Here is a 27,009-nt window from a genome sequence, read left to right as displayed (position 1 = left end):
AGAGCAAGCCTGGCCTTATGGCTTAAAGGTTTCCCTCTTTCCAAACGTTTTAAAAATTTTTCTCCAGTATGTACTCTCTGATGGTCAGTAAGGTGCCTCTTCTGTTTGAATGCTTTCTCGCAATGATTACAGTTATACGGTTTTTCTCCAGTATGAATTCTCTGATGATTCTTAAGGATTGAGTTATTGCTGAACGCTTTCCCACATTCATTACAGATGTAAGGTTTTTCTCTCAGCCTATAGTATGAACCTTCTCTGGTGTTCAGTATGATGCCCCCTCTGGCTGAAAGTTTTCCCACATTCATTACACTTATAGGGTTTCTCTCCAGTATGAGTTCTCTGATGTAGAGTAAGGTATACCCTGTGACTGAAGGCTTTTCCACATTCAGTGCATGCAAAAGGTTTCTCACCAGTATGAATTCTTTGATGCTGAATAAGATGTCTTGTCTGGTTGAAGGTTTTTCCACATTCATTACATTTATAGGGTCTTTCACCAGAATGAATTCTTTGATGATTCCTAAGAATTGAGTTGTTGCTGAAGGCTTTCCCACATTCATTACAGATATAGGGCTTCTCTCCTGTATGAATTCTCTGATGTTCAGTAAGGTGTCCCCTCTGGCTGAAAGCTTTCCCACATTCATTACATTTATATGGTTTTTCTCCAGTATGAATTCTCTGATGTAGAGTAAGATATACTCTATGACTAAAAGCTTTCCCACATTCAGGACATTCGAAAGGCTTTTCTCCAGTATGAATTCTCTGGTGTTCATTAAGATGGCCCCTCTGGTTGAAAGTTTTCCCACATTCATTGCATTTGTAGGGTTTCTCTCCAGTATGAATTCTCTGATGGCTCCTAAGTATTGAGTTGTTGCTGAAGGCTTTCCCACATTCATTACAGATGTAGGGTTTCTCACCAGTATGAATTCTCTGATGTTCAGTAAGGTGACCTCTCTGGTTGAAGGCTTTACCACATTCATTACAGTTATATGGTTTCTCTCCAGTGTGAATTCTCTGGTGGTTTCTAAGGATTGAATTATTGGTGAAGGATTTTCCACATTCAAGACATTCATATGGTCTTTCTACAGTATGTATTCTATGATACTGAATAAGGTCTGAGTGGTAAGTGAAGGGCTTTCTGCATTTATTATACTTACAAATAGAATAGGGTATTCTATTATGTTTATTTAGTTCTGAAAACTGTTTGAAATTCTTATTAAGTGTATCATATTTATGGAGAATTTTTCCTATTGGAACCCTCTGTGGTGAAACAATGATTGACGCTAGACTAAACCTTCTTCCAAATGTATTACATTCATTAATATTCAATTCATCATTAGTTTTTGTGTGAAATATTGTAACTTCTTTGGATTGTCTACTCCAGTTGCCTTTCTGTTTCTCTAGCCTGACATCATATTCCCACGCTCCTCCCAAGTTGGAAGACCAGGGATAATTCTTTCTGATTATCTCCTGAGATGACTCTCCCAGAGAAATATCTTGCTTTTGAATCCAGTCCAAGTTTTCACATTGTGTCTTCTGAATAATGGAATCTGAAAGAAATAAAAAAGCATCAAAACCCGCTGTTCTCTGTATTGTAAGAAAGGAAACTGCTTTTATTAAGTTCTTGATTCTGACTCCTAAATGAGCAAAAGGGATTGCCAATTTGGAAAAAGGAGAATAAATTCTGTTCAGAGAGAACTGGGGGCAGCTAGATGGCACAGTGGTTAAAGCACTGGCCCTGGTTTCAGGAGTACCTGAGTTCAAAGCCGGCCTCAGACACTTGACACTTACTAGCTGTGTGACCCTGGGCAAGTCACTTAACTCCCATTGTCGGCCCAAACAAAACAAAACAAACAAAAAAAAAAAAGAGAGAGAGAACTGAAGCCATGCGAGAACTGAAACATGTGAGGAACTAGGAAAAGAGCTTCCAGGAACTAAATGACTTAGATTCAAGAGTAATGAAAGCATTTGTAGATGCATTCAGAGAACAACTGTTAGTAATTTGGGGGGAAATGCTTAAATATTCAGAAAAGAGAAACAAGTTGATTCTGGAAACTTCAGACTGTTAAGCCTAATGCCAATCTCTGCAAAATTCAGAAAACTATTAAATAATATTTGGAGAGATCTTTTAAAAAAAGAACTACTATGGGTTAATTATGAACAAATTATTTGGGACAGAAATTAGACAAGGATTTGGCCTGTTATTTTATTGTTAGAGGGTACTCCTGGGTGAAGGAACTGCTACTAATGCAAGTCAGACAAATGATAATCCTAAGGAGCCCAGAGGTAAACTGACTTGCCTAGGGTTGCATAACCAATATGTATGAAAGGCACATTGAAAGTTAATCATGTATTCATAAGTGGATGAAGAATAAACGTATAATAGCAGCTGCACCTCCGCAGGGTGTGCCAAAGGTTTTAGTATAATTTTAAGCTTTAGTAGCTTAAAGTTTACAAAGTGCTTTACTCATATTCTCTCATTTGAGTCCTGCAACCAACATATTAGGTAGGTGCTACAGGTATCATTACCCTCTTTTATGGTGGGGAAATTGAAGCAGATATGTGAAGTGACTTAGCAATAACAACAGACTTCATAAATGTCAGAGGCAGCAGGTGAATTCAGATTTTCCTGAGTTCAAGCCCAATATTTTATGTACTATGGCTTTCTGTCTCCCTAAAGTTCTATGAATATCAAGTATCTTGATAACAAAAAAGAATTTGATAAGTCTCTCAAACCATCACTGAGAAGATAAACCCATGTAATCTGGATGTCAGTTTTCTATGGAATGAAGTGAATTCATAGGTACATGAACAACCTAACCAAAAGGCATTTTAGTTAACAGATAATGGTCAACGTGTAGGGAAGTACCCTGGTGCACACCTCAGAGTTCCATACTTTTCATGCCTGTCCTATTTACCTTCTTATTCAACACTTTTAATGAAACATAAAAGGCACACATCAATGTTGCTGATGACACACAAGTGAGGGTAACAGATAATACATTAGAAAACGAATCAAGATTTAATCTCTTCTTTCCTTCTTTCTCTTTCTTCTCTTTCATTCTTTCTTTCCTTTCTTTCTTTCTTTCTTTTTTGGCAGGGCAATGAGGGTTAAGTGACTTGCCCAGAGTTATACAGCTAGTGTCAAGTGTCTGAGGCTGGATTTGAATTCAGGTCCTCCTGAATCCAGGGCCAGTGCTTTATCCAATGTGCTACCAGCTGTCCCCTTATTTAAGTCTCAACATGTAAGAAGAGAGAAAAAAAAAACCCAAAGAAAAAACCCAAGTCAAAATTTAAGAAGAACAAATGTAACTGTTTATAATGTCAATAGAACAGAACTGGAGAGAACTGGTTGGACGGCAAAGCTTGTTCAAAAGATCTGGAGGATTTAGCTGACCACAAAATGAACTCAAACCAACAGTTACACTGTAGTTCCCCCAAAAATCTACCACCATTTTGAGCTTCATTTCTAGATGGAGAGTCAGCAGATTAAAGAAAATTATACACACACTATACAACAAACCATTCAGAACACGTTCTGAGTCTGACATTCAATTCTGGGCACATTTTTGAGGGAGACAGTAATAAACAGCGGTGTAGTCACAGGAATGCCACTGGAATGATGGGAAGTCTGGAAATGATATCTTATGAGTAATGGGCAAAACCAATTGGGAGGTTAATGTGAGAATGAAAAATATCCAGAAGAAACAAGATGGCTACTAAAACTACTTGAAGGGCTATCATATGGAGGAGAGATGGGCCTTATTCCCTGTAGCTATCAAGGAGAAATCTAGGACCAACAGGTACAAGTAACAGGGAAGCAGATTTTAGCTCGATATAGAAGAAGAACATTCTAATAATCAGACCTGTCTCCAAAAAGAACTGACTTTCATCTAATAATGACTTTGCCACCTCTGGAATCATTACAGCTGAGGCTAGATGGGGACAATGAAGAAATCGTTTCTTTTGGATATAATGATCTCCAAGGTCCCCGACCTTCTATATTTCAATGAAATGAAGAGGCAGTGAATTCAATTAAGCCTCTCTTTCCTTCCCTCACAGGATGATCTATACGTTCTTAGGCAACGGACTGTTCTCTCTCTTACCCTCTGAAACATACCAGTCCATACTGGTACATCTCTTCTCCTGTTTTGGTGGAAGGCACAATTTTGTACTCCCTGACTGCTAACATGTCAAAGAACAGCTGCCATTCCTACACGGGAGGCCTTAAAATCTAGGGGAAATCAATGGTGAACACAGCCAATGAGCAGAATAGATCCAGGAATGTGTGTGAGAAATAAAAAGGGGAACCAGGATAACTGAGAGGGCATAGAAGAGAAGAAGTAGCAGAGGATGAACAGAGATTAATGAAAGGAATTTGGGATTAGAATCAAGGCCTTCATCATCTCACATATGAATTACTAAACCAGGACCCTAACTATCAACTTTACCTACAATGCATGCAGGTTATCCTCCATGAATTTACCTTTCTTTGCTATCACTTTCATCATGGTAATCATTTGCCTGATCAGATGGTCAATTTCTTCCCAACATGATGCAAACCAGAAAATGTCAAAATTATTCTGGGATACATTCAAAGGTTCCCATGATCACAGCCCATCCTACCGATTTTGCCACATATCCTACCGCTCAATGAGAAGTACCATTGGCTACAGAAAAGCTAGTTACTTAGCCTATTTTCTACCCTCAAATACACATAATATCTGCTCATATCCTTAGCCTTTCTCATTCTATTTCCCTTGCTAAGAATGCCTTACTCACCTACCCCCAACTATTTTACTATTAATCCCAACATTTTGAACATGTTATAGGCATATCATGTATTGCTCATTAACTGTCACATGGGTATGTGCCTTATTTTTGCAAGGAAAATGTAAAATTATAGCAGGGAATGAAAATGTCTCAATTTTTTAGACTTGCAATCATGATATAGTCGAGTGCTATATTCCTACAAGATAGTAAAACAATGGCAAATGACCAACTTATCAATCAATAAGCAATTAAAAGGTAACTACTATAGCCCAAGCAGGATTTGTGGCACTAAAATGACTTCTGGTAAATAAATTGTGACTCGCTGAAATTAAACACAAAGGCATATGAGGGACCTTCCTTATGCTTGTTAGCTTTAGCTCTTTTCTCCCCCCAAGTAGGGTGTTTCAGGAGGGATCTAGTCCAGTTCAGAAATGCTCTACTGAGTAGCTCAACAACTGTTTGGAATGACTTCTCTCTGCCTGGTCTTCACTTACGCACCTGAACAAACAACTTGTGAGACTTCTGTCTCTGATGTCCATGGTCCTTCCCCTCGCTCCAACTGGGATATCACATCTGGTTTAAAAACGGAAACCCTGATGATGTGAAAAAGAAACGGAGTTCATTGTTAGAACACGGAACTCACTCTAGGATTCTGAGCACACAGACTTTCAGAGCTGAAAAGACCACAGAGATCATCTGATCCAATTGTACCAATCCACCTACAACATACCCCAAAAGTGGTCACCCAACATTGTTTGAAGACATCTACTAAGGGAAATTATATTAACTCCACTGAATTTCTAGGAAGCTTTAATTGTTAGGACATTTCCTTTATCTTAAGCCAAACTCTGACTCTGCAGCTTCTGCACATTGTTTTTAGTTTTACCTCTATGCAGCAAGCAGAAAAATTCGAACAGGAAAGTCATTCAAATATTAGAAGATGGGTCTCATGCCCTACTCTCCCATTCCCCAATCTCAAGTCTCCTCTTTTTCACAATACGCATGTCTAGCCCCATCAACCAGTCCCTTAGGGGACATGAAGTTCTTTCCTATCCAGGATGCCCTACTCTACATGCTCAATCTTAGAGATTTATTTCTTAAAATGAGCTATCAGTGACTTAAAACAATACCCCAGATAAGGTCTGACTAGAGCAGATACCAGAGAGCTCTCATCAACTTGATTCTACACACTAAGGTTTTCTCAATGCAGCGAAAGACAGATCTTGCATTGCTGATGTATATTGAGCTCTTTTTCAGATAAACAACTATCCATCTTGTTTTTCCCCCACCTTGTTCTTGTGAACCTGACATTGCTGAACCCAGGAAAAAGATTTTAAATTGATCTCTCTTGCATATCATTCCATTAGCTTTAGCCTAACATTCTGGCCTGTTGAGATCTTTCTGATTCTGAACTCTGTCATTCACCATGTACCCCTTTTCCCTGACTTAAGCTTTGTGTTATTGGAAAATTTGATAAGTTTGACATTTAAACTTTTACCCAAATCATCAACAGAATGTTGGACATCGAAAATGCCTGGGGCATTCCACTAGAGACCTCTGGCCAAGATGACACCAAACCCTTAATGACTGACTATTCTATGGATCCAGGTATTCAAAATCTACCTAGTTATTTGCTATAAATCTCTGCATCTTGTCCATGAGGATAGTAAGAAAGATTTTTGTTAAAATCTAGGTAAAGTATATTTAGCATTTCCTCGCTGTATTGGTCTTGTAGCCTTGTCAAAAGAAAAAAATAAAATTAATTTAGAATCTAGAATTGTCCATTCCTGATGAAGCCATTTTTGTGATCATCACTTACTTTTTTTAGATGTTTAGATGTTTACCAACATATAAAATATTCTGAAATATTTCCAGGAATTGACAGCAAACTCACTGATGTACAACTTGGACTTTCCCTCTTCTGTCTTTTAAAAACCAGAGCAGGGGGCAGCTAGGTGGCACAGTAGATAAAGCACCAGCCCTGGATTCAGGAGGAGCTGAGTTCAAATCCGGCCTCAGACACTTGACACTTACTGACTGTGTGACCCTGGGCAAGTCACTTAACCCCAATTGCCTCACCAAAAAAAAAAAAAGAAGAAAAAAGAAACGACTAAATACTCTGGATACTCAATAAACTTTAACAAATGACAACACAAAGACACCTCAATAAATAGGTTCTGAGTTACAAAGGAAAACTGTCCTTACCCAAGGAGACAAAGTTCTTATAATTCTCTAGCATCACATCCCTATATAGGTCTCTCTGTGCTGGGTCCAGTTGTCTCCATTCTTCTTGAGTAAAGTCCACAGCCACATCCTTAAATGTTACTGATTCCTGAAATATTAAAACACATTATTGCTCTTTCTTCTTTCATCTGGACCAATAGAAGAGATATGAAGTTTGAGGAACATAAAAGAACTGGCTCTCAATGTTGAGTGTTTCAGTGTGTTCTATCAAATATCTGTTGCGTAGCTATCTCCTATGTACTGTACTTTGTAATAGATGTGGGAGCATCTAATTTTATGTTATTACTCAAGTCCATTTATAAGTGGGGGTTTTCTTAACCTCTTGGTATATAATGGACCCCTCTTTGGCAGTCTGTTGAAACTGATAGACCCCTTCTCAAAACCATATCTTTAAATAAGTGAAGGAAATGTTTAATTTTTGAGGCAACTGAAGACAAAGATATGTATTTTTTTTCTGACTCAAGTGTATGGACCCCTTGAAATCTATCCATGGATTCCTTAGAAAGTGGTGGATCAGGGGCAGCTAGGTGGCACAGTGGATAAAGCACCAGCCCTGGATTCAGGAGAACCTGAGTTCAAATCCGGCCTCAGACACTTGACACTTACTAGCTGTGTGACCCTAGGCAAGTCACTTAACCCTCATTGCCCCACAAAAAATAAAAAATAAAAGAAAGTGGTGGATCTCAGGTTAAGAACCTCTTACTGATGGTGTCTTGCATCTAGGCCCCCAGAAGGAGACAACCCATTTGGCAGTTAGAGAATCAGTTTAAGAGAGTTCAAGGCATAGTTGAAGTACCAAAGACACTCATTCCACAAAGACGAATCAAATGAGATAACATATCTGAAGTGCTTTGCAAACCCTAAGATCCTAGATAAGCACCAGCTATCATCACCATCACCATCACCACCAATCATTTTAACAGAGAATTCACTCTATCTTTTTCTTTTTTTTTTTTTTGGTGGGGCAATGAGGGTTAAGTGACTTGCCCAGGGTCACACAGCTAGTGTCAAGTATCTGAGGCTGGATTTGAACTCAGGTCCCCCTGAATTCAGGGCCAATGCTTTATCTACTGTACCACCTAGTTGCCCCCAAGAGAATTCACTCTAAAGACTCTTCAAGGAGTGGGAACTTTGGCAGCTGAAAGGAGACCCAGTTATAGAATCAAAAGAGAGAGAATACTAGTAACTGAGAATTTAGTTCCAAAGAGCAACAGACCCTGGGGAACCCAACTGAACAATCTACCCAGAAATGATGCTGTATCTGAGGACCTGGTGAAGACTTCCCTAGGAGAGAAAGGTTACTGAAGTTTTTCACTTCCAGTGATGAGTTGCCTTGGTCACATGTGTTTTCCACATGTGTGACTCACTACCACTGTACTCCAAATTAAGCCCATTCTTCTCACACATATGATGTGCATTGGTGGAAACACACAATGTAGGTTTATAGAGGGGCTATATTGTAGCTACTTTTCCTAAAATGCCATCATAATAAATGCCTATGGGCTAACTGTGTTCTACTAATCATTAATGGGAAGCACATGCTCTAGAAACCAAAGAGGGTACCAGTTGCTTTCTGGTGATATATCCTAGAAGGAGTACTACGAAAGTATATTTCAAATTTAATGGCCCAATAATGTCCCATTTGTCCCCTTCTGAACAGCCTTCTGTTCTCATCTATGTATTAAATACTTTACTCTTTATTATTTGGGAGGGTAATCACTTCCTCCCTCTCAAAATCTGTAACTCTTCTCCCCCCAAATAAAAGCTCTCCTTTGTAACAAATGCATACAGTAAAGCAATCCTCCCATTGTCCATGTCTAAAAAGTATTTCATTGTGACCCTCTATTCTATCACCTCTCTGCCAAGAGGTGCAAAGCATGATTCATTATTAGTCATCTGGACTCATGAATGGTCCTTGTGTTTATCACAGTGCTTAAGTTTTTCACAGTTGCTTTCCTTGATAGGGATTTAATTATTGTAAAGTTGTGCTTCTAGGCTGTCCTGTATAAGTTTAATATAAGCCCTACCAGGTTTCATTGCATCTATCCTTTTTATCATTTCTGTCCTACCTCTTGTCATCAGATACAGATGGCTTTTTTGTTTTTGTTTTGGGGCGGGGCAATGAGGGTTAAGTGACTTGCCCAGGGTCACAGAGTTAGTAAGTTTCAAGTGTTTGAGGCTGGATTTGAACTCGGGTCCTCCTGAATCAAGGGCTGGTGCTTCATCCACTGCACCATCTAGCTGCCCCCTTTTTATCATTTCTTACAGCCCAATAGCATTCCATTGCATTTATATTGAAATTTCATTCATTCAATAAACATTTATTAAACACCAACTATGTGCTTAATATATCCTAATTGTCAAACCATTTCCCATCTGATGAACATCTACTTTATTCCAGTTTTTTTGCTACAACAGCATGTCTTGATGTAAATATTTTTGTACATTTCAGTCCTTTCCCTCTTTCTCCGAAATCTAAGGCAGGGAGTGTGTGTGTGTGTAAATATATCTAGTAGTGATGTAGCTGGGTCAAAGGGAAGGAACAGGTTAATGAGTTTTGGGGTATAGTTCTAAATTACTTTCTAAAATAGTTGGATCAAATCACAGCTCCAACATTAATTTTGTGTTGTGGTAAAAAGTTTTTTAACAGTCAGTTAGTGAATATGGAAAGACGCCAGTTTTTAAAGGACCACCCTTTCGGGGAAGAGACCAGCGGCCATGCACGGGCTACGCACTCCACTTCCGGGGTGTGAGCTTAAAAGGCAAGGAGAGAATGGAAGTGGGATCTCTTGCCTGCTCTCCTGGTCTGATGACTGGTGTGACACACAGACAGACGCGGACTGGAGTTGGACGCGGCCTGCTGTTAGCAGCACGTGCTTGACTCGGCTCGGCTCTCTCTCCCCAAAGGTGGCCTTGGACTTTTGGTGAGTTTTGTACGGAATATAGACTAAGCTTAGATTTAAGACTATTTGTTTTGTATTTCTACTTTCCTATCCCTCTAATCAATATCACCTGGCAACTACCACACAATAAAAGCTCTTAACTATAGACCAGAGGTTTCTTCCATTTACTAGTCTGGGAGATAAATGAAGGGAAAGGTTAAAGAGGGGAGATTTATGATCTAATATCCAATTTTAAATCTCACAGTGTATTAACATGCCTATTCTTCCATAGTCCTTCCAATAATGGTCAGCATGTCATAGTGGAAACAGAACTGGCTGCAAAGCCAGGAAGACTAGGGTTTAAGTCCCACCTTAGACATACTAGCTTTGTAAAACAAGGCAAATCACTTAATCCCTTGGTGCTCTAGGCAACTTTCAAAGTATAATTCCAGGGGCAGCTAGATGGCGCAGTGGTTAGGGCACCGGCCCTGGATTCAGGAGTACCTGAGTTCAAGTCCGGCCTCAGACACTTGACACTTACTAGCTGTGTGACCCTGGGCAAGTCACTTAACCCCCATTGCCTAAAATATATTAAAAAAAAAAAAGTATAATTCCACCTCCCAAACCATTCCCAATGGAAGGAAAAAAAAGAAGAAAACTGCCACAAATACAAATAGTTAAGCAAAATGAATTCTCTAATTGACCATATCCAAAAACTAATATGTCTTGGTCTGCCAGGATGAACCAGGAGTCCATAACTTCTCTGTCAAGGGGTGGATAGCACAGTTCATCCTAGGTTTCCTGGAATTATTAGTCACTGTGTTTGTCAAAATTCTTGAGCCTAAGATTATTAGTTATAGAGAAGGTGTCTACCCACATCAGTAGCATATCCTTATCTAAGAGTTGCCCATGACAATGAAACCCTAAGTCCTCTTCCTTCTCACATTATTGACGTGAAGCATCCCCCGCCCATAGAGTTGTGAATACTTGGGTTGGAAAACTATGTCTCCTTATCTTACATACCTTTATCAATCTCCCCACATCAAATCCATTCTTGAAGAGTAGACTCTTTATGAGAAAAAACCTGCTGCAAGATATTCGGCCAAAAAAACAGAAAAATTTAAATCCTAAGCATAATGTTTGGGTTATTAATAAACTTTCCATTATTGTAAATTTGCCTTCTTTGATCCTTTCTTCCCCTTAATTTGGCCAAGACTAATTCCTGTCCACAAGCTGTAGTTCTTAAAGGGATTCTCCTAGCTTGCTCCTCTAACTTGTGTATGTGACATGACCTTTTAGATCTAGGTGACGGATTCATTTAGAGCTTCTTATGGCATGTAGTGTGATAAGTTGGTCTAAGTCTCTGGAATTTCTCTACCACCCCATAGAAGTCTCTTCACTCTGGACACTTACTCTACCTCTGAACTATTTCTCACATTGGAAGGACTCTTCCTTTCCCTTTGTGATTGGCTAGTTTTTCCCAGAACCTCTATTTTTAGGAGAAGGTCCAGGCCAAGCATGTCTTTATTGCCCAGATTATACTCTGAAATTATTTCCACAGAACTTTCTCTCCCATGTCCTTACTCCATTTACCTTCCTTCTCCATCTTCTACTTTTGAACTTCCATTTGTTATCTTGCCCTCCTTGGGCACGGGGATTTTTCTTTCTACTTGTATTTGCATTCTTTGTGCTTAGCACAATGCCTCACATATATTAAATGCTGAAAAAATACTTGCTGACTTGACCCCTCCTGGTAGATTTTGTCTAATAGTGAGCCCTTATCCCAGTAGTCCTTCTCTTTGGGTTTACTGAACATTATGCTACTGCATTCAATTACTTCTTGATCATAAGATCGTAGATTTAGAGGTAAAGAGGACCTCAGAAGCTATTTAATCCAGCTCCCTTGGTTTAGATATTAGAAAACTGAGGCAGAGAGGTTAAGTGACTTGCCCAGGGTCATACAACTAGGATTTAGGGTCCAATTTTGGGGGGGTGGGGCAATGATGGTTAAGTGACTTGTCCAGGGTCACACAGCTAGTGTCAAGTGTCTGAGGCCACATTTGAACTCAGGTCTTCCTGAATCCAAGGCCGATGCTTTATCCACTTTGCCACCTAGCTGCCCCCTTGGGTACAATTTCAATGTAGGTTTCAGTTCAAAGTCCAGTCCCCTTCTTCACTATGTCATGCCACCTCCAGGATGTTGGGTACACAATTTGTTCCTTTTCTACTTTTTAAGCAGTACTAAATTGTATCATAGTTTGAGATCTAGAAGAGCTAGGCCTCCCCCTTCCCATTTTTTTCATCATATCCTATGAGATGCTTGACTCTTATTTGTTTAACTAGATGAATTTTCTTAGCCATTTTTTACATAGTTCTACAAGGTAATCCTTTGGTAACTACACTGGGTATGGCAATGAATCTCTAAGTTAATTTGGGTACTATTATCTTTTAAATTCTTTTTAGCATAGACTAATAACTCACTAATCTCTCTCCTAGTCTTTACTCTGTATTTCTTTATTTTTTTTTATTTTTTTTTTGTTTTAAGGAGGTGATTTAATCAATTACTTTATTTATTTATTTATTTTTTGCCTCTTCATTTTATTTTATTAATTTTCCATTTACATGTATGGGTAGTTTTCAACATTCATTTTCATAAGATTTAGAGTTCCAAATTTTTCTCCCTCCCTCCCTTTCCTCCTCCCTCCACAAAATCACAATCAGGTTATATATGTATAATCCACAAGTGTTCTTTCTATCAGTTCTTTCTATAGGGGTGCATAGTAAGCTTCCTCATTAGTTCCTTGGGATTATCTTGGATCATTGCACTGCTGAGAGTAGTTAAGTCACTCACAATTACTCACTGAACAATACTGCTGTCACTATGCACAATGTCCTCTCAGCTCTGCTCACTTCACCATACATCGATGTTCATTAGTCTTTCAAGGTTTTTCGGGGATCATTCTGTTTGTCATTTCCTGTAGCACAAGACCATTCCACTACAATCATATAGCACAGCTTTTTCCATTATTCCTCAATTGATGGCCATTCCCTTGATTCTCAATTCTTAGCCACCACCAAGAGTTGCTTTAAATATTTTTTTGTACAATTTTCCCCCCTTTTCTCTTTTTCATGATTACTATTGTTAACTGTTTCCCTTCCCCATGATAGTTATTCTATTATCCATCTTCTTTCATCCTATCACTCTTCAAAAGGGATTTGCTTTTGTCTGTCCCCTCCCCCACTCTGCCCTTCCTTCTTTTGCCCCTCTCTCTATCCCCTTCCCCTCCTCTTTTCCTGCAGGGTTAGAGAGATTACTCCACCCAATTGAGTGTGTACATTATTCCCTCCTTGAGCCAATTCTAATGAGACTGAGGTCTTTGAGCCAATTTTGATGAGTGTTAGGCTCATTTACTGCCCAGATTAAATAGATTACTCCACCCAGTTGGGTGTGTCTATTAGTCCCTCCTTGAGGCAGCTCTGATGAGTTTAAGATCTTTGAGCCTTTTCTGATGAGTGTAAAGTTTCATTTCCTGCCCTGTTCCTCTCCCATCTCTTCCCCATTCCATAAGCCTTTTCCTGTTACTTTCATGTAGGATTTCACTTCTGCCCTTCCCCCTCCCCCAATGAATTCCCTTCACCCCTCAATTTAACCCTAAAGATGTTATCATCTAGCTAAGTGATAGTGGACAAATCATCACCCCTGGACCCGGGGGATCCCAGCCAAAACCTGGCCTCAGACACAAGACAGTCGCCCACTGTATGACCCCACGTATGTCCCCCAGCTCCAATTTTTTTTTTATGGTACTCTAGGGTCTTGTATTTGAAAGTCAAATTTGCCATTCAGTTCAGGTCTTTTCATCACAAATATCTGAAAGTCTTTTTTTCATTAAAGTCCCATTTTTCCGCTGAAAGATTAATGCTGAGGTTTGCTGGGTAGGTGATTCTTGGTTGTAATCCCATTTCCTTTGCCCTTTGGAATATCATATTCCATGCCTTCCAGTCCTTTAATGTAGAAGCTGCTGATCTTGTGCTGTCCTAACTGGGGCTCCACAGTACTTGAATTCTTTCTTTTGGCATCTTGCAATATTTTTCCTTGACCTGAGAGCTCTGGAATTTGGTTATAATATTCCTAGGAGTTTTCTTTTTGGGTTTCTTTCTGGAGGTGATTGGTGGATTCTTTAAATTTCTTATTTTAGCTTCTTCTTCTAGAATTTCAGGGCATTTTCCCTGAGAATATCTTGGAAGATGGTGTCTAAACTCTTTCTTGATCATGGTTTTCAGGTAGACCAATAATTTTCCAATTATCTCTAACTGGACTATTTTCCAGGTCAGCAGTTTTTCCCAGAGGATATTTCACATTGCCCTCTATTTTTTTATTCATTTGGATTTGCTTTATTGTGTCTTGGTTTCTCATAAAGTCACTGGCTTCCATTTGTTCAATCCTAATTTTTAGGCAATTATTTTCATCAGAGAGCTTTTGTACCTCCTTTTCCATTTGACTTTTCAAGCTGTTGACTTTTTTCTCATGTCTTTCCTGCATCACCCTCATTTCTCTTTCCATTTTTTTCCTCTACCTCTCTAGTTTTATCTTTCAAAGTCCTTTTTGAGCACCTCTATGGTCTGAGACCAAATTCGTATTTTCTTGGAAGCTTTAGATATAGGGGCCCTGATGTTGACATCTTCCTCTGAGGGTGCTCCTTGGTCTTCCTTGTTACTGAAGAAACTTTCTATGGTCCTCACCTTTCTCTGTCGGCTCATCTTGCCTTTCTTTTACTAGACTTTTAGCTCCTTAGAGTGGGGCACTGTTTCCAGGCTGCAGTATCCCAAGCTTAAGAAGTCCCAGGTGGTATGATTTAAGGAGAATTGGGTTCTTCCCTCGCCCAGCCTGTTTCCTGGTCCTAGATGACCCCAGACCAACTTGCCAATCAACCAGCTTTGTGTGTTGTGGTTGTTAGCTCCGACGAGCCTGTGCCCCTCCATCACCTGGGCCACTTCTACTTGAGCCTACCACCTGGTTCTCAGCAGGGGTGTAGAATCCAGGTTCTGCCTTAGCACCAGCATAGACCCCTGTAATCTCCCCCCCTGCCAAGGGCTCAGCCCACTCATCAGACTGTGAGCTTAGTTCCAGACGACACTGGTGCTTCAGCTGATTCAGAGGCTCTAGGGGTCTCCTTCTCTGGTGAGGCCTTCCTGGGACTGGATCTGTGTCAGGGTGACTGTGGGGTTGGGCCTGACTCCTGTAGCAGCACAGCAGCTCCCTCCTTCTGACCTTCCAAGCTGTTCTTGGTTAGAAGATGATTTCAGCACATTCTTCTGTGAGTTTTGCTGCTCTGGGCATTTTCCTATGACCTTATTTGGATGTTTTTTGGAGCGATTGTGTCATGAGTTCAGGAACTCACTGCCTTTCCTCTGCCATCTTGGCTCCACCCTGGAAGTCTCTGTATTTATTTCTATAACTGTATTTATATAATTCCTCTCTATGTTTTGTTAAGGATACTACCAAATATTGTACACATTCTTTTTTTTTTTTTTTTTAGGCAATGGGGGTTAAGTGACTTGCCCACGGTCACACAGCTAGTAAGTGTCAAGTGTCTGAGGCCGGATTTGAACTCAGGTACTCCTGAATCCAGGGCCAGTGTTTTAACCACTGCGCCATCTAGCTGCCCCTGTACACATTCTTTTGGCAATTTTGAAAGGAATTTCTTTCACTAACTTTTCCTGCTGAGTTTTGTTGATGATATATAGAGACTAAAAATTTGGGGGACTTAGTATATTCTCCAACTTTACTAAAGTTATAACTGTGACTAATTTTAGCTGACTATAGACTTCTTATGCAAATAATCACATCATATGCAGAAATGATCATTTTGTTTTCTCTTTGCCTATGTTTATTCAGTTTCATATTTTAAAATTATAGTTAGCATTTCTAGAACTATATGAAATAATGATAATAATGGACATCTTTGCTTTACCTCTGATTAAAATGGAAAGGCCTGGGGTAGCTGGGTGCACAGTGGATAGAGTACCGGCCCTGGAGTCAGGAGGACCTGAGTTCAAATGTGGCCTTAGACACTTAACACTTACTAGCTGTGTGTCCCTGGGAAGTCACTTAACCCAATTGCCTCACTGAAAAAAAAAAAAAGAAAAAGAAAATGGAAAGGCCTTTAGTGTTTTTCCCTTTCAGATAATTCTAGTTCTAGGGTAAATTAATAATTAATTTATGAAATAGGGACAGACACACTTGATTCTTTGGATATTTGCCAGGAAAAGACAACATTTGGCAGAAGGAAATGGGGTAGCAATCATACTATAAAAGCCTAGAAAGCAGAAACAAATAGTGAAAAGTGTAGAGATGGACAGTGCCATGAGGACAGGGAATGGACTGGTAAAGAAAGTCAGCATATGGAAGAGGCTGGAAGGAAGGGCGCAGAGACTCCCTCACATAATCATGAGTTGGAGTTGGGGAACATCCAGCAACATGGACCCAAATGGAGAAGAAGAGTACTTGTGGCTGGGGGAAAGGCTGAGGTCTCATTTTTTTTGGGGGGGGGGAGGCAGGCAATGAGGGTTAAGTGACTTGCTCAGGGTCACACTGTAGTAAGTGTCAAGTGTCTGAGTCTGGATTTTGAAACTCAGGTCCTTCTGAATCCAGGGCCGGTGCTTTATCCACTGTATCACCTAGCTGCCTCCTTGAGGTCTCATTTTTATTGGGTTTTGGGGGAAAATAGACCAATTCCCATCTGTGCCGCCTTGCGGTTAGCTTATTAACATATCCAAATCATCTCAAAGTTAATGTTAAAACCTCAAAAGTTATCAGCACCTTTTGATGTTCTGCTGCTCTTGAGCTGGTGGAGGTCTGGATTTTGTCTGGAATTCCTATATCACAAGATCAGAACTTAGACAAGCAGCACCTAGATGGTTTCTCCTGATTCAGCACATATTACCAGGATGTGAATTTAATTAATATGGAATACAATTTGTAAATTATGCTCCTTTGATCTTTGGTACAGTTTGTATGTGAAGTCCAGGTTCCCCTTAGCAATCTGCTCCTTTAGTTACTATACTGATTAAATGGGAGGATGGAGATTAGGAAGACCAGAACAAGATACAATTCTAACACACAGAAAAAGGTCTATTTAGTTCTATTCTTTTATCTTTTTCGGTGAGGCAATGAGGGTTAAGTGACTTGCCCAGGGTCACACAGCTATTAGGTGTCAAGTGCCTGAGGTCAGATCTAACTCAGGTCCTCCTTAATCCAGGGCTGGTGCTTTATCCACTGCTCCACCTAGCTACCTCCTGGTTCTATTCTTTTTAATGTATGTGGGTGTTTTTTTTTAAATATCAAGTGATTATTTTTGTTAAAAGGTATTTTTCTGCAACCATGGATATAGTCATATGATTTTTGTTATTAATATGGTCTACTGCTTATAGTTTTTCTGAACCAAACCTGAATTCCTAGTATAAATTCAAACTGGTCAGAGTCTCTGATAGTTTTAATTTGTTGTTGTAGGCTCTTTGCTAACATGTTAAATATTTTGACATCAATCATTACAAATGGTTGCACAGTTGGTATTATTTACTTTTCTTTCTCTGTTTATTCTTACATAGTTTAGATTTCATTATTATATGTTTCAGACAATGAGTTTGGTCTGACTCTTTTCCCCAATTTTTGAGAAGAATTTACGTAAGATTAAAGTCATTTGTTCTTTGAATGCTTGATAAAATTTGCTTAGAATTTTTTTGTTTTAATCAGCCAAGATCTACCTTCTCCCCCTCCTATCCTACCCCATTTTTCTATTACAGAACATAAGAGAAATTAAACCTATCAGAAGCATGGATAATCAATCAAAATAAATTTCTACACTGGCTATAAAAATAAAATTGTCTCATTCTGCATTCTGAGTCCTTTATCACTCTATATGGAGGTAGGTAACTTTTCCATCATTCGTAGTCTAGATTCCTGGTTGTTCATTATACTGGTAAGAGCTCAGCATAATTGTATTCCACCACATTTATATACCATAACTTGGTTATCCACTTTTCTGTTTATGGGCACCTCCTCATATTCCCATTTTTTTTACACCCTCAAAAGGACACACACACACACACACACACACACACACACACACACACACACACACACACACACACACACACACCCTTAGAGTTTGTTTTGTTTAGGACTTTTCCCTCCCTTAATCTACTCTTCCTCTAATTTCCCATCCCCCCTCTCTTCCCTCTGTCTTCCCCTCCCCTCCTTTCCTCTTTCCCCACTCTTCCCTCTTCCCCCCTACCAATGCAGGTCAGCACATTTCCTACAACTTAAAAGATTTAGACTACTGAGAGGTTAAGTGACTTAGCAAGGGTCATATAGCCAGTTTGTGTCAGAGGTGAGACTTGGACTAAGGTCTTCTGGATTCAAGGTCAGCTCTCTACCCACTGTGCTAGTCTGCCTCTTTCTCCCCCTTTCCAATAAAATCCTTTTTGTTATCCTTAGCTATTTTTGCCAGATCTATCTCATTCTGAGCTTTAACAATCCTGACCTCGCTTGAACTGGACTGTATTCATCCGCTGTTACCTGCTTTTGCTTCCATTTTCTGTACCTATCTTTTTTTTTTTTTGCAGGGCAATGGGGGTTAAGTGACTTGCCCAGGGTCACACAGCTGGTAAGTGTCAAGTGTCTGAGGACAGATTTGAACTCAGGTACTCCTGAATCCAGGGCCGGTGCTTTATCCATTGCGCCACCTAGCCATCCCCTGTACTTATCTTTCTTAAAAGTTGATTGGATAGTTCCCTGAGCATCCACCTTGGCAGCTTCAGACAACTGAACTTTTTTGTTTAGTTGGCATTGTTTTCTCTTGTGTCTTAAGAATTTCAATTTTAAGAGTTTTCTCACCTTTCCTGGCCTTGCCTTACCTTAGGGTAATAAAGAAATACTATAATGTAATTGAGGAACAAATATGAAAAATTGAAAAGAATCCTTAAAGATCTTTAATAAAAAAACAAACACAGGGGGCAGCTAGGTGGTGCAGTGAATAAAGCACCAGCCCTGGATTCAAGAGGGCCTGAGTTCAAATCTGACCTCAGACATGTGACACTTACTAGCTGTGTGACCCTGGACAAGTCACTTAACCCTCACTGCCCTGCAAACCCTGCCCAAAACAAACAACCAAACATAGAGATGGCAGACCAGAGTATAAACTACAGGACCACAGAGGGGGAAAAGTCAAGGATGACAAAGAGACAAAACATGTTGAAGCAAACTTATAGGCATGGACCAAAAAGTTATACTACCAACGAAAAGTACATGGTCAGTAATAATTCTACTTAGTTGTACTGCTGTTTAGTATCACTTATAAATGATTTGATTTAAAAACAAAAGAATAAGATGAATATTTTAAAAGGTTCATGCTTCCAAGAAAAACTCTTGTTGCAAGGGTCGGTCTGTCAGCAGCAAGCCCTTATTAAGCACCTACTATGTGCCGCTGACCACACTATACCTTGGGGTACAAAAAAAGGCAAGTGCCAATCCCTGCCCTCAATGAGCTCACAGTCTACTGGAGGAGACAACATGAGAGCAGTATCCATGCAGGATCAATTAGGCAAGGTCTCAAAAGGAAGACACTAAGGGAAAGAACTAGGACAAGCTTCTAGTAGGAGGTAGGCCTTGAGCAGAGATGTCAGGGAAGCCAGAAGCCAGAGATGCCTCCAAGGTGAGGGCCTTTGACAAACTGATCTCATCATATAGATACAATAAGTATCTCTATTTCTTTTTTTTAAAAAAATTGAACCTAGAGAAAATGTGAAGCTTAAGAATGGAGCAGCAAATGATTCCTAGTATGGAATAGATGAGCATGTGATCTTTAAGAATTTACAAGCAGGTGACACAGTTTTCCAATGGATAACTAACCGGTCAAAGGATATGAACAGCTCATACACTCCCAGGAAACAAACACTGAAAAATGTTCAACAGTCGATTATTTTTCTTCTGTTTTTTTGAAAAAAAAACAACAATTCTTTCTTATAAGAAATGGTCCTCTGGGAGGGGGAAGGAAAAGTGATACAATGGGAAATCTAAGGAATGTAAAAATAAAAGATATCAATCAAAATCCATTTTTTAAAAAGAAAAATGATTCACATCACCAAAAATGAACCAAAGCCCAAGTAAAATACTCAAGTGGCTATAGCTCATGCCCATCAATGTAGCAAAACTCCAACTCAATGTAAGCAGGGCTGTGGGGAAACAAATCTACCTCGAGAAGTGCCTGGCAGGTAGAATTCAATTAAAAAAGTGCTTCTGAACGGATGTATTCCTTTTGGCTCAAAAAGGCCAAGGGCTCCCTGTTGCCCTGAAGGACCCACTATAAGCTACACTGTTTGGAATTTAAAGCCCTTTATGCCTTGGTGGTAAGCAACCTACCCTTCCAGCCTTTTTTTTTTTTTTAAAGTGAGGCAATTGGGGTTAAGTGACTTGCCTAGGGTCACACAGCTAGTAAGTGTTAAGTGTCTGAGGCCGAATTTGAACTCAGGTCCTCCTGACTCCAGGGCCGGTGCTCTATCCACTGCACCACCTAACTGCCCCTCCAGCCTTCTTATATATTACTTTCCTTAATACTGCCTAACATCCTGTAAAACTGACCTTCCCCTTCTTCAAATGTGGCACTGCCCTGTCCATTTCTTTGTACTGGCCATTTCTCATGTCTAGAATGTACCTCCACCCCACCCCCACTATTGCAGCCTAGCATCCCTAATTTACTTCAAAACTTACTTCTAACACCTCTTTCTGCATGATGCCCTTTCTTGATGCACCCCAGATGTCAGTGCCTTTAAAAAATATTTTTTTTAAGTGAGGCAATTGGGGTTAAGTGACTTGCCCAGGGTCACACAGCTAGTATGTCTGAGGTCGGATTTGAACTCGGGTCCTCCTGACTCCAGGGCCGGTGCTCTATCCACTGCGCCACCTAGCTGCCCCAGGGCCTTTTTATATATTTTATTTATTTTAACATTTCTTTCTTTCTTTCTTTTTTTGGTGAGGCAATTGGGGTTAAGTGACTTGCCTAGGGTCACACAGCTAGTAAGTGATAAGTGTCTGAGGCTGAATTTGAACTCAGGTCCTCCTAAATCCAGGGCCGGTGCTCTATCCACCGTGCTACCTAGCTGCCCCTTAACATTCATTTCTTAAAATTTTGAGTTCTAAATTCTCTCTCTCCCTCCAGGCCCTCTCCCACCCACTGAAAAGGCAATATGTTATCAATTATACACGTGAAGTCATGCAAAACATATTTCCATATTAACCATTTTGCAAAAAAAAGGAAAAGGGAAGGCAAGAAAAATAAATTAAGGGGAAAAATATGCTTCCGTCTGTACTCAGAGTCCATCAGTTCTTTCTCTGGAGATGGACAGCATTTTTCACCATGAGGCCTTCGGCCACATCTTGGATTGTTGTATTGATTAAGGAGCTAAGTCTTTCACAGCTGATCATCCTGACAATATTGCTCTTACTGGGTACAATGTTCTCCTGGTTCTGCTCACTTAACTTTGCATTAGTTCATATAAGTCTGTCCAGGTTTTCCTAAAACCATCCCCCTCCTCATTTTCCGTCATAATCACAAAGCACAACTTCTACAGCCATTCCCCAATCAATAGGCATCATCTGAATGTCCAATTCTTTACCACTTCAAAAAAGAGCTGCTATAAATATTTTTATAAAGAAGTTCTTTTCCCTTTTCTTTGATCTCTTTGGGATACAGACCTAGTAGTGGTATTGCTGGGTCAAAGGGTATGCAGTTTTATAACCCTTTGGGTGTAGTTCTCCAGAATGGCTGGATCTTCTCACAACTCCAACAGTGTGTTAGTGTCCCTACTTTTCCACATCTTCTCTAACATTTGTCATTTTTCTTTTCTATCATGTTAGTCAATCTGCTAAATGGGAGGTGGGATCTCAGAGTTCTTTTATAATTTTCTAATCAGGAGTGATTTAGAGCATTTTTTTCATGTGACTTGGTAGCTTTGATTTCTTCTTCTGAAAACTGCCTATTCATATCCTTTGTCCATTTATGAACTGGGGAATCTGACTCTTGTTTTTATAAATTTGGCTCAGTTCCCTATACAGTTGAAAAATGAGAACTTTCTCAGAGAAATTAACTGGCAAAAATTCCCCCACTTTCCTTCTATTTTAGCTATATTGGTTTTGTTTGTGCAAAACCTTTTTAATTTCATGTAATCAAAATTATCCATTTTATTTCCTATGATTCTAGATCATCTGGTTATAACTTTTCTCTTATCCATAGGCATGATAGGTAATTTTTTTTTTCCATGCTCTCCTCATTTGCTTCTGCTATTACCCTTTATGTCTAACTCATATACCCACTTTGAACTTTTCCTGGTATGCAGTGTGAGATGTTGATCTATGCCTACTTTCTACCAAAGTGCTTTCCACTTTTCCCAGCAGGTTTTGTTAAATAGTGAGTTCTTGTTCCAAAAGTTAGATTTTGGGTGTATCAAACACTAGATTAATGTTAGTGCCTTCTGACTCCAAATTACATCCTACTGATTACAAATATATGATGTATTTGCTTCTGAAAGAGTTTGCTGTCTGTCCCAATAGTGGTGACTGATCCAGGATCTCTCCCTGGTTTTAATGAACTATAAAGGAAGCAGTTCAGTATGTTGGAAGGAGACCTGGACTTGCCATCAGAAAGAGGAGGTGAAGAAGAACACACAGGACAGCCAGTGCAAAGGCAGAGCTGGCACCAGACACTGGCCGCCCGGACTCAATCTGCTCCCCTCCCCTCCCCTCCCTCTCACCAGGACTTTGGATTCTGCCCCCACTGGTCTCTCACTGGTCAGCCCTGGGCCAGGCCTCCAGGCCATTTCCCAGCCACTTCCACAGCACAAAGGGGCCGCCAAAATGCTAGCCACCCCCTTTGGGGCTCCTCTTTATGGGTTATGTTCCCCAAGCAGAACGTGAGCTTATCAAGGTCAGGGGTGATCCGGCTCACTTATATTTGTATCCCCAGTGCTTACTTGGGACAATGCCTAGCACACAGCAAGAGCTGAATAAATATCTTACTCATTCATTCATTCAAATAATGAGGGGAAGGATGGTGAGGACAACAGAGGAGTGGAGAACATTCCCAGCAGGGGTTAACCTTTTCTTTTTTTTTTAAATCATCAACCCATTGGCAGTCTAGTGAATTCTAGAGACCCTTTCTAAGAATGTTTTTAAATACATAAAATAAAATACATTGAATTATAAGGGAAATAAATTTGAAATCTCTCTTGATTCTCCTTCTATCTGTCTGATCAATTGTTTTCTTTTTCTTTCTTTTTTTTTGGGGGGGGGGGTGTGTGGTGGTGGTGGTAGTTTGCAGAGCAATAAGGGTTAAGTGACTTGCCCAGGGTCACACAGCTAGTAAGTGTCAAGTGTCTGAGGCCGGATTTGAACTCAGGTCCTCCTGAATCCAGGGTTGGTGCTTTATCTACTGCACCACCTAGCTGCCCCCAACCAATTGTTTTCAAGGTCCTTTGATGGGTCTTTATCCAGGTTATGCCCATAAACTAAGGTTCTCCCCAAAACTATGTCTTAGGCCTTTCCTTGTCCCTCTCCTTTACTCCGTGATCCCGCTAGCTCCAATAAATTGAATGAATTATCACCTCTGTACTGATGATTCTCAGATTACTTACCCAACACCTCTTCTAAGCTCCAGTCTCCTATATCCGATTGCCTACTGGACATCTTAAACAAGTTCAAAACTGAACTCTTCTTTCCTTCCTCTCTTCCAAATTTCCCTTAAGACTATTGAGTGCCAAAAAAAAAAAAAAAAAAAAAAAAAGGGGCAGCTAGATGGCGCAGTGGTTAAAGCACCGGCCCTGGATTCGGGAGTACCTGAGTTCAAATCCGGCCTCAGACACTTGACCCTTACTAGCTGTGTGACTCTGGGCAGGTCACTTAACCCCCATTGCCTAAAAAAAAAAAAAAAAAAGACTATTGAGTGCCCCACTATCCTCCCATTCCCCCAGGATTACAGCCTAGGTGTCCTCCTCAACTCTGAATTTTCAATCAATAAATACAAATACTATAAGTACTATGATCATCGATGGGCATACAATCAGTCGTCAAGTCCTGTCAACTCCATCTCTCCTGTAGGCCTCCTCCATTCCTCTGACGATCTCACCAGCCTGGTGCTGGTCCTTAGCATCCCTGACATGCCTTCATGCCTGGATTACTGCATCTCTTCTTCCTCGTCCTGTCTCCTGCCTGCCTTTCCAGAGGAAGCCCTTCTCTTTCTTTCTTTTTTTTTTTTTTTGCAGAGCAATGAGGGTTAAGTGACTTGCCCAGGGTCACACAGCTACTAAGTGTCAAGTGTCAGAGGCTGGATTTGAACTCAGGTCCTGCTGAATCCAGGGCCAGTGCTTTATCCACTGCACCACCTAGCTGCCCCAGAAGCCTTTCTCAAGTCCCCTTGACCCTAGTATTTTTCATCTATGGTTACCCCTAATGTGTCCTGTCTAGAACTGATTTGTGTAAAGTTGTTTGCGGGTTGTCGGCCCCATTACACTGGGATTTCCTTGAGGGCAGGGACTGTCTTTTGCCTTTTTTGGTATCTCTAGCACTTAGCACTGAGCCTAGTATTACAGTAGATGGTTTAAAAAAGGTGGTTGACTAAATTATTGACCAAAATATTTTTTTCAAGTTCATAGACTGAAGAACATAATGTTAATTTGGGGTTTTCTAAGTCAATATGGAGTCCTGTGGGCTGCACATTGACTTATCTGAATTTGATACTACCACTGCAGTGGATTAAGAATCTAGAGACCTGAGTTCTTCCTTGCTGTGGATATATTCGAAGGGGATTAAAAACAGAAAGAAACTGAGCGGGGCAGCTAGGTGGTGCAGTGGATAGAGCACCGGCTCTGGAGTCAGGAGGACCTGAGTTCAAATCCAGCCTCAGACACTTAACACTTACTAGCTGTGTGACCCTGGGCAAGTCACTTAACCCCAATTGCCTCACTAAAAAAAGTCTCAAAAACTTCTCCCTAAAAGAAAAGAAACTGAGGGCTGTGTAACAATAAGGAAATCAAGCTCGATTCCCCAAGAAAAGGTATGAAAATAAAATCCCTTCCCTTCTTCAGTGGTGAGGGACTATGGATATAGAACCTGATATATCCTGTCAGACTTGAATGACAAGCTGATTAGTTTTGCTGAGCTCTTTCTTTTTTAATTCTTTTCTATAAAGAGATGACTCTCTAAATAAGAAATAGGGAAGGTTAAGGTAAGTCTTGACTAGTGTGAATCAAGAATCCCCCAAAGTGATCCCATTAATTGAATTTGCACCGCATATTTCCATTGGGCTGAGGCAATTACTATATTTTATATAATTACAACTCCAAACAGTACAAATTCAAACAATTTAGGAGATTCATGATTCACACTAATCTGGACCTCCCTGTATATATTAGGAAATGATGACGTAAAAACAAAGGGTATCAATCATTAAGTTTTTTTAAAAAGAAGAGATTTTAAGTCTAATTCCAGCTCTTTCCCTTCTGAGATCAGGCAAGACATTTCATCTCTTGGGCTCGGTTTCTTCTTGCACCAGCCAGATTTGAACTCAGGTACTCCTGAATCCAGGGCCAGTGCTCTATCCATTGCGCCACTTAGCTGCCCCTCATCCCTAAGATTTTTTAAAAGAGAGAACTGGGATCTAACTCCAGCTCTTCCCCTTCTGAGACCACGCAAGACATTTGATCTCTTGGGCTCAGTTTCTTCTTGCACCGAAAGAGGGGGTTGGGCTGGGTGGCCTATTGTCCACTCCCATTCTCACCATCTATCAACCTGACACCCTCTGTCACAAAAGGCCCTTCTTCTGGGTGAGAAAAACTGGGGGTCTGGTGCCCCAATAGGACATGGCTGGGCAGAGACCAAAGGAAGGGAAGGTGACCTATCTGTTCAAAGAAATGAACCAGTATTTGGGAGAGAGAAAAAAAAAATCCAACTCACCTGGTCTCTGTCTGACAGGAGATCAGAAGTCATTCCTTCCTCCTGCTCTGGGCTCCTTTCTTGGGGAAGAGAAGAGTCTTGAGAAGGGAGAGCTGAGGGCAGAAAAGGTACCATGAGGGAGACCAATGCTGATGTGTAGCTTGCAGACTCAGCAGCATAGAAATCCCCAGACAACCAAGAGGGGTGACCACCAGGATGCCTACACAAAGAGAGGCCAAAGGGCTCCCCAGAGGGATCAAGGCCCTGCTGGGAAAGATAAAAGAGATGGCCCCTAGGGCCCAAAACCCTGTCCCCATCTCTGTGGTCACAGGAGGCCCCAAGGGTAGTACTGAGACCTGAACTGGGGCCAAAGGGAAGGGGATTCACAGATGTGTCCCCTATGTGTTACATGATGTGACCCTCCTGATCTAAGGAGTAATAGTCATATCACCATGAACATACTTCTAATGAGCATTTATACACAGCATTAAAGTTGGGAAAGCACTTAACAATGTGATTTTGTTTCTACCTAATAACCACCCTGAGAGGTAGATACAATTCTTTGGGGGGGGGGGGCAGGCAATTGGGGTTAAGTGACTTGCACAGGATCACACAGCTAATAAGTATCAAGTGTCTGAGGCCGGATTTGAACTCAGGTCCTCCTGACTCCAAGGCCAGTGCTCTGTCCACTGCAGCACCTAGCTGACCCTGGTACAATTCTTTTCTCCATGTTACAGATGAGGCAACTGAGGCAATCAGAGGGGAAGTGAGCTGCCCAGAGTCACACAGCTACTTAGTGACTGGGCTAGATATGAACTCAAATCTTTCTGACTCTAAGTCCAGTGCTCTGTTCACTGTGCCACCTAACTTTTTAACTTCTTCTCCATGGCTCCTAGAGTACATCAGAACCCATTCTCAGGGTTCTTTGGTTATATGAAGTCATTTTCCACCCATAAAGCTTTACTCTCAGGGTAGATATGGCACAAAATGAAGAGTAAGGCACCAGGATTCTAATCTCTGCTCTGACATAAGCTTCTCACTTGATTTCTAGGACCTCAATTTGCAAATATACAAAACGGGAAGGAGAAAATGACACTGGACCCAACCCGCATCATAGATTCATATAAGAAC

General features: G+C 40.5%; 1 protein-coding gene across 1 annotated transcript in view; it reads right to left on the bottom strand.

Moving 5' to 3' along the window:
- Nucleotides 1-25,928, bottom strand: part of LOC122748323 (zinc finger protein 883-like) — a gene marked incomplete at its 5' end in the record, with an annotated part of 28,455 nt that extends 2,527 nt beyond the window's left edge. The window contains 3 exons of the mRNA XM_043993983.1: nucleotides 259-1,547; nucleotides 5,269-5,363; nucleotides 25,900-25,928. Coding sequence (XP_043849918.1) covers nucleotides 259-1,547; nucleotides 5,269-5,363; nucleotides 25,900-25,928 — 1,413 coding nt within the window. The remainder of the gene's footprint in view (nucleotides 1-258; nucleotides 1,548-5,268; nucleotides 5,364-25,899) is intronic.
- Nucleotides 25,929-27,009: the final 1,081 nt, after the last annotated feature.

This window comes from Dromiciops gliroides, chromosome 3, assembly GCF_019393635.1.
Source record: "Dromiciops gliroides isolate mDroGli1 chromosome 3, mDroGli1.pri, whole genome shotgun sequence".
In the NCBI taxonomy this organism is placed as follows: domain Eukaryota; kingdom Metazoa; phylum Chordata; class Mammalia; order Microbiotheria; family Microbiotheriidae; genus Dromiciops; species Dromiciops gliroides.
Note: the sequence above shows the minus strand (reverse complement) of the source record. Positions and strands in the feature narration are given on the sequence as shown.